Raw genomic sequence first — 12538 nt, forward strand, 5'->3', positions numbered from 1 at the left:
GGTTATTAGGCACAAATCCCCTCACCTTCCCAAATCCTTCACCAAAGATGTGTCTTTATTCACATTCCCCTTCTTGCTCCTCCTGAGACTGAGCCCCAATGGATGAGTCTCATTCTTCCTGACGTCTGGCTCAGTGGTCACTCCCCCAACTCACTAGGAGCTCTTTCCTAACGGCAGGCGGCAAGACCTTAGTCTTTTCCAAGTAGAAAATGCACCTCCCCTCTGCCCCGCGTTGCTGTCTAGCACTCACTCGTTTGGAACAACCAAGCTTCTTGCAAAGAGTACCCTGACTCCTACTTACTGCTGGGATGTCTGCCCCTGGGCGCTTGTGGCTGGGCATGGCCTGCCACTTGCAACCTCCTCACGGAAAATAACTGATACTCCTCAGTCTATACCCCTGGATCTTTCTGAGGCATGAACTGTCATGGATGTCTCCTTCTTTTTAAAACTCTCTGCCCCCATCCCTCCAACTCATGGTCTTTCTCAAACCTTTCTCATGACCCGCCACCCCAATTCTTCTGCAGGCTCCTCAGTCCCTGCCCCTGTTCACCTACTTCCCTTGGACCTCCTTCTCATTTTTCTCATTTTCCTGAGCTAATGTCCCCACTCCCATGACGTTCATTATTACTTGAGATGACACCTGGATTAAGAAACACCTTCAAAGCCCTGCCATGCCTCCTTACGGTCATTGCCCGCAGGTATCCGCAGCCCAAACCCTGATCACCAGTGTCTAGCTGTGCCTACCATTATTCTGTGCCCTTTGCTCAATGTGTCTGGAGATTCATTCATGTTTTGCACGTAGTTGTCGTTTTCCATTGTCTCAGCTGCACAATTATCTACTACATAAATGCACACAGTTCAGTTTTCAGTCTACTGTTCATGGGCACTTGGTTAGCCTCCAGGTTACATCTGTGATGGGAGTGCGCTATGAGCATCCTTGGACCTGTCTTCAGCGAATGTGCTCATTCCGTGGGGTGCACGTCTAGGTGTGGAAGTGCTCGGGTATCAGTGTGCATGTGGGAAGCTCCCGGAGATGCCGCCAAATAATTTCCCAGTCATTGTGCCAATGTACACGCCCACAAACAGTGCACAGGTGCCTTCTGTTTGACCCACATCTTTGCGAAAACATCTCCTCTCTCCTCCATCCTAGTTCCACTGGTGGGTGCGGAGCGGTAGCACATTGTGGTTGCGTTTGCATTTGCCTGATGACCAACACAGCACAGCACCTTTTCATGTTTACTGCCTTCATGCATACACGCTTCTGTGAAATGGTTCTTCATGTCTATTGCTTGGTTCCTTCCTATTGGATCATATGTCTTCTCCTTTGATTTTTAGGTGTTCTTTACACATCTAGGTCTGAGTCTTTAGTCAGACATATGCATCAGGAAAATCTTCCATGTTCTGGGTTGCTTTTTACTCACTTAATAGTATCTTTTGTAGAAAAGAAATACTTAATTTTAATATGCTCCAACTTCTCTTTTTTTATCCTTTTAAAGTCTTTGATGTTTTGCTTCAAAGACCAAGATCATGACCACATTCTCTTGTTTTCCTCTGAGAATTTTATCGTTGTTGTTTTTTTTTTTTTTCACGTTTAGATCTGCAAGCTATCTAGAATTGATTACTGTATATAATGTAACATTTCCTGGTGGAGATTTAGAAATCTGAGTTGAGACTGATTGTTTTCCATGTGGATATCTAATTGACCATCACCATTTACTGAAAATAACTTCTATCTGCCCCTGTACTGCAGTGGTTCATACTGTTTTATACGCTTTATCTGTGCTGAAAACCTTCCTGGAATGTCCTTCCACATTTCCTATTTGAAAAACTCCTCATCTTAGTAGAGAACCAGATATCCTGCCATCTGAAAGCTTCCCTGACCCTTCCCACCCCCTTGCTGCTCCCAGTACAGGCACTGGGAGACCCGGGGCAGGGCACTGGTAGTGTCTGTCCCAGCCAGGGTCATCCCACACTGACACTGTTTGGAAATGTCAGCACATGGTGATAGTAAAAAGAAGTTCAATTTTTAATTGGCTTTATTATTGTTTCTAACTAGAAACAATACCCAACCCTCTTCGTGCCTACTCCTGGTAGACCCCCTCGACCCCCCCAACCCTGTCTTTGGTGCTCCAGTCCAGTGCCACATGCCCAGTATTAGGTGTCTGCCAGACATCGAGCCAAGCTTTCTGTATATATTACCTTCAGTTATAAGGCTAAATATTTTATTCTTTTGTGCCATCACTGAATACTGTGAATTCTACAGTGATGGTACCTGTCACATCATAAAATAAGTATTCATTTTAATATTAATCTTCCCTTTATATTGTGAGTTTGTCAAGAGTTGGTGCTGTGTCTTAAATGGTTTGTTATTTTAAGCACCTAGTAGAATGCCTCCTGCCAAGAACTGGGGTTCAGTAAATGTTCATTTGTTTTCTTACCGTTATTAGTGGTTGGGGAACTTGGAAGCATTAAATTGAACAAAGAGGAACTAAAAGGTAGCCTATTAGAGTTATTTTTCTTATTACAAAATAAAAAATCATTCTAACAAAAACATATTAAAGAACATTTCCCATTTCAATCTCTCATAAAGTACAACCAGTTAGAGCTAGGTTTCCTTCTATACAAAATCACTTTTTCTGATTTCTCAATTTATAAGCGATCAACAGTGTCAGATTGAGGCCATCACATTGAATGCAATTCAGCTGGCTTATAAAAATACACTTATAGAGTCCTATCAACATTCGTCACCAATTCAGAGAAACATGACAACCTTAGCTAGATTCCTGCAAAAATATGTAAATGAAGAAAAATATAAGCCAACCTCATCTTGCAGTGCTGACAGAAAAACACTTGAATTAAAAGACACGTCTGAGTGGCTCGTTGCTGTAGGAGCCCTGGGTACCTTGTGGGAGGGGCCATGTGATCAGACTTTCAAAGACTTGCCACATTTACTTTCAGAAGAAGATATTTTCCAGTGAGTGGGCATAAGGCTGATTCAAGTGCAGGGACACAATCCCATTTCAGTCTACAAGGATTTACTGCGGATAATGATAACAAATATGGGTCTGCCATAAGAACTTCAGTTCACTCATCCTAGGAACACATAAAGCAATGAATTTCAAATAATATGAAATCACTAATAAGCTCTGAATTCGCCATTCGTGTCTTTCCAAATATTTGAAAGCAAAATACATATTCAGTGAGATGAGCTGTGTGTGCATGAGCGTGTGTGCGTGCGAGAAACTATGCCACAGATGCAACTTTAAGGCATGTGGCAAAGACACTTAGGCTGTAGGAAGTCTTGGGCTGTGGGTACCACTCTGCAGCCTGACCTTGGAGGAGCAGCGAGTCATAGGAACTGCTGCATTCAATAGGGCATGATGCCTTTTGCGAACAATTAAGGCCCAGGATTTTCAGGTAATAACTGGGTCTCCTGTTAGACGTAATTAAGATGACAGCTACAAAGGAGGTCTACGTTGGACTTTGGAAGGATGAAAAGAACTTGTAGAGAACTAGAAACCAATTCATCCCTATGTCTCTTAATACTTTTTTAATAGCTCCTCAGTTAGAGTCACAAAGAAGACTGAGCTGGGAGCCAGGCTGCCGGCATAACTGGGCACTGGTTCACTACTGAGGTGCGGCGGGGAAGTGCAGATGATAACCGTGGGCATGTAAATGGGATGCAGAAGCCCCACACGCCTCCCTCTGGCTCTGGGCGTCTGGCTGAGAGGACAGCGAGTACATCTCACACAGTCTGCACACACCAGCGAGCACAATGGTGCATGCTGTGTATCAAGGGAAAACACCTTAGGTAAAGACCCACCCAAGGCACGTGCTCCCTGGGGTTGAGCACAACATCCAGCTGGAGGTGGGTGGGGAAAGATGTGGAAATGGAGTTAAAATAAATATCTGGGAGTGACAGGAGAGAGCCAATCCCAGAGACCACCAACTCCAAACTTCTGACTTCAGGTTCTGCTAATCTGCACACTGAAAGAAAATTAATTTCAACTTAATTCTTATATAGCCCTAGAATCTTTCCACCAAGTTCATGAATTATTCCAATGAAATATTACAATGTCTAGATTGTAGAACACATTTAACATAAGCCAAACTCCAATGTTTCTCTTTGGGGGTGGTTGGGAAGCGAACGGAAAAGATGGACAGAGGCGTGAGTCCAAAATCCTGCATTCCAAAAACTTCAACTTAATCCTTTTGATGGGGTGACCATAAAAAGCTCATAAAAAGGAAAGCTTACAAATACAATAACATGATACTATGTTTCTTAAAGTCCCAAACTATCTCATTATTCATATAAAGTCAAGTTAAAGATCATCCTTGAGATGATATTTTACAACTGCCTTTCAGTAATGTCCCAGAGAGGCAGAGGGACTATAAAAAGACATTGCTCTAGCATTATTATGTCTCTTTTCCCTGGAATATTAGGCCCTTGAGAAAAATAACGCAGACTAACTATGCTATTTTGCAAGATTATATACAACTTATTAAGACTGAACACTTTGCATTTTCTCAAAGGCTTTTCGGGTTGAGTTTTCTTCAAATGCTTATGTTATTAAACTGAGTCCTTCTCAATAATTTATGATTAAAAGTTAATCAAAAATCCTCAGGATGTTTTTTATCTTTAGGAAAATAATTTTCTTGAATTCAAAATCTTGAGTTATGATGTAAGCCACAAGGACACAGGCTTCCTCCTTGTGGGGCCAGATGAATGCTTAAGCACTTCCACGTGGCTGCAGCTCGGTCCCCAGCCCTGTCACCCGAGACTCTGCAGAATGGCATGGCCATCCCGCCGGGAGCCTGAGTTGAAGGTACGTAATCGTCCTTAAAGGTAAAGCAAATCACATTGCCCTGTAGCTCAGAGCCCTGGAATCCTGTTTAGGATAAACCCAGGGTCCTCTTGACCTTTCCATTCCCATGAGCCAATGCAAGTGATGTTCATGGCTTCTTGTTAGGCCCAGGACCCACCCTCTCCACTTCGAGGACTAACCCCTCTTTGCCTTCAGGCCTAAAATTAAAGGTCACCTCCTCGAAGACGCCCTCTCTTCCCCTCAAATCCAAATGAGGACCCCTTGATACTCCTTCCAGGCCCCCTATACTGGTCCTGCAAGAGCCAAGGCTGTCTTTCTTTGTCATATCTGGCACTTAGTGCTGTACTCTCTCCTTAGCAGCCACTCGGTACATTCAGGTGACATCACTGATGGGCTGGTTAATAACTTCATTAACTAAGCAGACACCCAGCAGAACAAAGTCTGGGGCATGCGAAAAGAAAAACTCTATAGAACAACCAAACAGCCACCTTGCTGAAAGCAAGGGCCACACTGCCATTCACTCTGCTTCTCCCCACCGGGCCGAGCACCCAGGACACAGCTAGTACTCAATGAATGTCAGACTCACCAGATCATAATTCTTCTCAAGTAGTGACTTATATGCTATTTAAACTACAGGGTTAGTTTAAAACACCATTTCTACTTTCCACCTGGCATCTCCATATATTATCCTATCGTAAGGTGTCCTGAGGGTTAGGCTACTTCAAATGAGATCTCAACAGCTGTTCCTTGGGGAGACTGAGTCAGGAATCCTCATAGCACCCCCTGGGTTAGTTTTCGCAACTTCTCCAATTACTGACCATTCCTTTTATTTCTGCATGTTCTGGATTTATCGGCAGCTGAGAGAACCCCAGTGGGTAAATGCCCCATGGCCTGGAGAGCTGGAATCTGGGGTAGGCAGATGACCACTGAGCTGTCCCAAAGCCCTTCCCCTGAGCTGTGTCCCTAAGCCTGTCACCTCTCAATGCTGGTAGGTGTTTCTCCAGTCCCCTCTGGCTCATCCCTCTCAAGCACAGGTAACTGGATTCCACCTTCCTTTCTTCCTGCTGCAATGTGAACCAGGTTTTACTGCAAGTCCCAGCATCCCCTCAGCCTGCGAAGACTCACACAGAAACATAAGTTTCCTGGTGGACCACACGGAGACCAGACCAGCCATGTGTCAGGTGTGGGAGGAGCAGGGCTGGGCAGGGAAGGAAGAAAGGAGAGGAAGGGAATATGCCTGGAAATAAGAGCAAACAGAGTAACTAACAAAGCCAGCTTCCAGCTGGCATGCTGTTTTCTGATCTATCAGCTCTAAGCTCTTCCTTGGCACTTGGAATGCACGTTCCTCTGGAAGCGTTGCAGGAAAGGAGACCACACAGCCCACTAGCACTGGCTCAGTTCATGCCTCAAACTACTTTAGTTGCTTTGAATGAAAGAGGCTTTAGAAGGTTTCCTGGGTCTTTAACTGCTCCCTGCAGCCAGCATCTCTTCACAGAGGGGGAGAGGGGTAAAGAACACGCTCTCCCTGGAACTGTCATCTCATCACACACTCACAGACGACATCTCCCCAAGGCCTCAGCCTTTGTGTTCTGAAATCAGACAACCATCTAATGCTACATACATTTCAAAAGGTTTTTACATATATTATCCGGCTTGATTTAATCACTATAGAAATTCTGTGAACTAGATCATACAGGTAGTATTATCACCTATCGATAAAGAATTTCATAACTGTAGCACATGCTCATCCAGCTTATAATGGGCCACCAACTGCCTGTCACAATGGGTCAAAGTGGCACAAAGGAAGGGGCAAAATGAATGACATTCTTCACCTGGGGAAGAAGAGGAGGAGCGCACTTTCTGAGAGCATTTTGCCTGCCAAGGACGATGCCAAATGCTCTACATTTACCATCTTGATTAATTTCATCCCCCAGCAAGCTTTTGTTGTAGGAACTCTAATTATAGATGACAAAATTGAATCGCAATGGTTAAGCACTACTAATGTGACAAAACCAGGATCTGAGACCACCCAGATGGTTCCAGAGCCTGTTCTCGGGGCCATGACACTTTAATTCCCTCGTAACCTTTCCAAAAGGCCTGATCACATACAAAGTACCAGGAGTCAGAGAGACATCTGACTTTTCAACAGCGTCAGTGGAAGCTGGGAGACAATGGACCTTTCCCTTCAAACTCTGGAAGGAGCACTTATATCCTCACAGGCTTCACATTACAGGCTACCCATTAAGTACAAAAAGAATTAACTACTACTCTGACATACCCAAAGTCTCAAGAGTTTCCTTCCCGTGCGCATTTTTCTGGAGTGGCTGGAGGACATGTTTCTTTCAAAATGAGGACGTTAACAAGGAACAAGTGGAGTAGATTCCTGGAGGGACTCTGGGGGTGGAGCTCAGAGATTAACAGGTTTCCTATGTAGACACCTGAACTAAGAGGTGTCTTACAGTCTTACATAGCTATTAGAAAGGCAGGCAAATGCAAAAACAGAAATAACAAGCACGGAAATGTAATCATGGCATATGACAGCATTAGAAATGGACACAATTAGACTCACAAGTCAAAAATAACTGAGTGTATTCAGGAAAAATTAAAACTCTATTGGGAGCAAGGAGGAAAGTGTTAATGTGTAAGGAAAGATAAGAGAATAACACCTTATCTTTCATAACAGGAAGTCAGCAGAAAGGTAAATCCAAAATATCAAGAAATAGCAGAAGGTGCACATTATTTGCAAGAATTATAACAAATAGCAGAATAAATATCTAAAAAGTGGAAAGTAATTTTTTTTTGGAGAGGAAGAATCAGAGATGGGAAGAAGCTGACAGGGTCTGCTGCTTTTCATTACAACTCATTCTATTTTATTTTTAACACTATGTACTACTTTGATATAAGTGAAAAGTACATTAGAAAAAGCAGTATCTCTCAGAACCGTGTCTCTCACATACAGACACCCGTCTGCCTGCAAACTGACAGGCAAGAGTGGCTAAAATGCAAAGTAAATCTCACTTAAGAATCATAAACTCATGGCTCATCTTTGAATTAGCTTTATAAGTGAACTTCTAAAATTAAAGTTTAAAAGTTATTTTCTATGGATATTTTTATGTCCATAATATTTTATCTGTTTATTCTAATGCAAAATTTAATTGAAAACATAGAACTTCAGTTTTATCAGCAACCACATGTTCACAGAGAAATGAGCCTGTTTGTGAGTATGTCACTATGTACATTACACTCCACCAGCCTACAGGAAGCTCTTCCAGTGGGAAATTTACAAAGCACTAATCATCCATTTGTACATTCTGCCAATATTATTGAACATCTACTATGCACCAGACATTAATTGAACATTAAATTACACGATCCCATATGTTTTCTGTTTTACATGCGTATCCAACCAGTTAGAAAAGCTTAACCAATGAACATGCAATGAATCGTAGGCTCTTCATTTAAGGTCTGGGCCTCTTGCTTCTTTGTGTTTCTGTCAAGGTTGAACAGAGTGCTGACCCCACATCGCTGCGTGGAGCGACCATGGATGGCTCTTCTGTCCCGGCACAGCCATAGTTTTGCTCATGAGGTTAGATATGCTTCCATGACAGAAAACACGTCTCAGTTATCCTATCTCAGTTATCACAAGCTTGGCTTCATGCAGAAACGCAATAATTAACTTTTTGTGATTAGTATACTCATACTCATTTCCTGAGTGAATAAACACATAAATGAGTGAAGGCCAACCACGTATTTATTGTTTATCTCATTCTCTTTTCACCCCATTGAATCCCACTTTTATGGTAAGAGGATGGTCATCAAATCAGATCACTTCTATTTTTCTTAAATTCTTAAGAGCCCAGAATGATGATATTTTGGAAACTTCTTTCAGGAGGACTATGTGGAAACATAACCCAACTCCATCATTCGCTTTCAGAAGGACACAATTCCAGATGATGTATCGTTGAATTGTACACTTGAAACCTATACAATCTTATTAACCAAAGTCAGCCCAATAAGCTTAATTTAAGAAAACACAGACTACCACACAATCCAATAATTCCATGTCTGGGTATTTATCTGAAGAAAATAAAAAATGCTTAATTTGAAAAGAAAAAAAAAAAACTGACATAATTCCTTTGGAAACTTCTTAGTAAAACAAATTACTCTTTTTAGAACAGGGGTGAATCAATGAAATCATTTGTCTCAAATCATCATATTCAGGATAACAGATTTGTTTCATTTTCTAAAATTCCAGTGCTCCTTAAACACTTAGTCTCAGACTCCATGAGAATCCAGACCGAGCGCAGTCTTCCCAGTAAGAGTTACGTGAGCGGCTGCGTCCTGTGTGTGACTGATGCTGGTTGAAGAAATGGGGAGTGAAATATCTAACGGCAGGAGGCCGGGAAGGGGAGGCAAGCAAACCTGGGACATGGATGATGCCAAAATGGGTGACAGGGCTTCAGTACGTTCATGCCAACATATTTTAAATACTTGAGTTTTCCTTTCAAAACACATGATGTGGAAATGCAATGTGTTTTCCATTTTGTGCCTAATTTGCGCAGATTTGGCTGGATTTCAGGCAGCTTATAAACAGCTAGTGTGGGCTGGTGATTTAAACATCCAGAGCCACTGCCCCGGCTGGTGCTGATGTGCACAGCTCCCACCGCTGCCTCCAGACGGAGGCCCCTGGCTGCTCAGCCTCCCCAAAGATGAGGCATCCTGCTCACACTCACCCTACTTGTTCTTGAATCTTTACTGGAAAAGCCGTGCAGTTTTAGAATAGCTAAATGGTTCTCATTTAAACTGGGCTTGGTTAGATCCAGGGAAGAAAACCACCATACTAAAAAAAAAATTTAAAAAAAAAGCCAATATTTAAACTGCCTACTCTCACCTCCGAATGCTGTATTTCACATCTGAACTGGCCCAGTGAGGGTAGCCCAAGCCTGGTCTGTCTTATTCCCCTTTCTCTCAGTTTGACAAGTACTCTCTCCTCTCCTGCGTAGGGACAGACAGATGATGTAGACAAGATGTGAAGGTTCTGCAGTCAAATCCCTATCAACTACTTACCAATGACGCCAAAAGAATAACCCCCCAACTATTCCACTAGATTCACCAAAAGCTAGTCTTTCTCAAGGTTTGGACAACAGAAAAATGTGGCCTTAATTTAACACTGCAGTTCTGCAGAGTTCATCTGCTCACCCACAGGGAGGCATCCGTTCCCATGGACCTTCCTGTGCAAATGGGCTGTTAAATGAACTGACCACTAGGCAGTGTTCCTACCTGCGCCCAGCTTCCTCCAGGGTGCATAACACAGAGAATAATTTGCATTAAGTGACACCAGACATTGATAAGAGCATTCAGGACATACATTATGCAGTGTGATCCTCGTTAGGGCCCTCCTGCTGCAGGCAAGAAGAGCAAGTCTTAGGGGCCCTCTGCACCTCTACACCCCAAGCTGGCAGCAGACCCGCTAGACCACATTCTTCCTTAATCAAGCCAGTGTTCCTGACCCAACTCTTTCCAATGAAGGCAGCTCCTCGTACCTCCCAGAGATGTTCCTTGAAGAAACACTCTAATTTTGATGGTATCTTAAGTGATACTTTTATTCCTTTGTATTTTTATTATCTCCACCCCTTTTCCTTTTGCCACACTAGGCTACTGAGGCTACTGATGACAAAGCTGGCTGAGTCCGGTGTGCTCCTGGGAGTCGGCAGACCCTGGCGCCACTCACGCTCCCATGTGCACGGAGACTTGCTTGGCAACAGAGAGGTTACAGCGGGCTAGACTAGCGACGTTCAACCAGCGTGCCGCAAGGATTTTTAACATGCAACAGCTGACTATTCAGGCAAGGGATCTGACCTCTTTTCCCTTAGACTATCAAAAAAAAAAAAAAAATGACAACAATCAACACAACAATAGCTGTCCGGTGTGAATGAATCAAAATTATGCCTATTTTTTGTCAGATCAGTGAAAAAGATATTTTTTCGTGTACTGCAGAATTTTAGTAATAGTTTCTGTGTGCCTTGAGGTGAAAAAGATTAGAAGTCACAGGGCGAGACAGTTCTGTGCAGAATTAACAGCATTTGCCGGTTACACACTATAGCCATACATTATCACCAATAACTTGGAAGTGTCTGGGAATGTGGATAAACCAATCCTTCTGCCATCTGTGCCATCCCAGAGCTGGGGGAGACCTAGCAGAGAAATTCCTGACATCACCAGGATTAAAGGCAGTTACATGATCTGGCCAGAGAGCCCTGCGAACTGCTCAGTCAGGCAGGTCTAGGTGAGCAAAGCAAGTCAAAATTCCAGAGTCCGGGGTCCTGAAGGTTAAAGTCAGTCTGCGTTGCATCCCCACCATTTTGTGGAGGATGGGTGGACCATCGCTTGATGTTCTTGTTGGGCCCCAGTCAATTTAACTGGAATATCATAACCTTCAGTTCAAATGATACAAATTTTTCCTCAACGCTAATGACCAAAGACTATTTTCTTTTTTTTTTTAATTTTTGATATTTATGGTTTTTCTGTTACAGTTGTCCCACTTTTTTCCCCCGTTGCTCCCCTGCCACTCAGCCCACCCCTTCTCCCGCAGTCAATCCCCACCCCATTGTCCATGACCATGGGTTATTTATACCAGTTCCTTTACTAAACCCTTCCCTTACTTACCCCTTCTCTCCCTCCCCATTCGGCCCTGGTAACTGCTAGTCTGTTCCTTGTTTACATGCCTTTGGTTCAATTCAAATACTATTTTCATAAACCATATCTCTAACGGGCCCCACCTCAGCTTTCTCGTTCTGGGAACAATCGTAGTACTCCAAGAAACACGTGCTCCCTTTTCTGGTTGTAGGAAAACACACATGGTGTGTCGTTTACCCATGTAACCAAGTTCCAGGGCACGGTTCTGTGGTGTGAAGCGTGTTGACATGGTAACGCGTACTCCCCGGTTCCAAGCACACTCGCACTCCATGGCGTTCGGAGGAGTACTAACCTTGCACTTCCCGTTGCTGATACTCCCGGTTTTTCAGGACAGGGTGGGAGATCCACATCCACGGGTGGTGCTTGCGGAGCTGAGGGAGCAGGTAGTGGGTGACAAACCCCACAGCACCAGCCAGGACAAAGAGCACCACGCTGAGAAATGGCTGTGAGCACAAGAGGCACATCTCAGCATTCGGCTCAGGGCGGGGCAGAGCCACCCAGGAATGACACAGAACACGCCTGTCCTTCCCTGTTTCCCTCTTAAAGGACAGATGCAAAGTCAGATCTTGTTCAGACCCATCTCTGTGCTGAGGAGCCTGAGAACCACCGACACACGGTGGAGAATCAGCCAGCAGAAGACCACAGGCCGAGGGAATTCTGCCCACCGGAATACTTTTTCTTTTTTTTAAAGGGGTGAAGAATAAAAAAATCAGCTAATGGACTTCTCACTGAAAGAATCCATAAAGATATCACATTTCTATATAGAGACAGCAACCGTCTGTAAGAATCTTAAGCAAGAGATCTGGTGTAGATTTCTCTACTTCTATTTTTCTAAGTATAATTATGTTCCAGTCATGTTTTTGGTTTTGTGACCTCTGTGTCACTCATGCTGTGGTAACCCCTCCCTCCTCTACTGTGTCCTCAGCCTGTCCTATTACTACCAGCCATCCCCATGGTGGAGCCCACAAGACAGGCTGCTGCTCCAGAAATTGAGCAGAGAAAGGGTGAAACACGTG

The 12538-nt window shown here is 43.7% G+C and overlaps 1 protein-coding gene across 1 annotated transcript in view; it reads right to left on the bottom strand.

Annotated features, from left to right (window-relative positions):
• LOC149992494 (pecanex-like protein 2) overlaps positions 1–12538 on the bottom strand; it is a 193389-nt gene that overhangs the window by 108670 nt on the left and 72181 nt on the right. Inside the window, exon 19 of the mRNA XM_090263293.1 lies at positions 11815–11965. Coding sequence (XP_090119419.1) covers positions 11815–11965 — 151 coding nt within the window. The remainder of the gene's footprint in view (positions 1–11814; positions 11966–12538) is intronic.

Source organism: Furipterus horrens, unplaced genomic scaffold (genome assembly GCF_987537825.1).
Source record: "Furipterus horrens unplaced genomic scaffold, mFurHor1.1.pri manual_scaffold_15, whole genome shotgun sequence".
NCBI lineage: Eukaryota > Metazoa > Chordata > Mammalia > Chiroptera > Furipteridae > Furipterus > Furipterus horrens.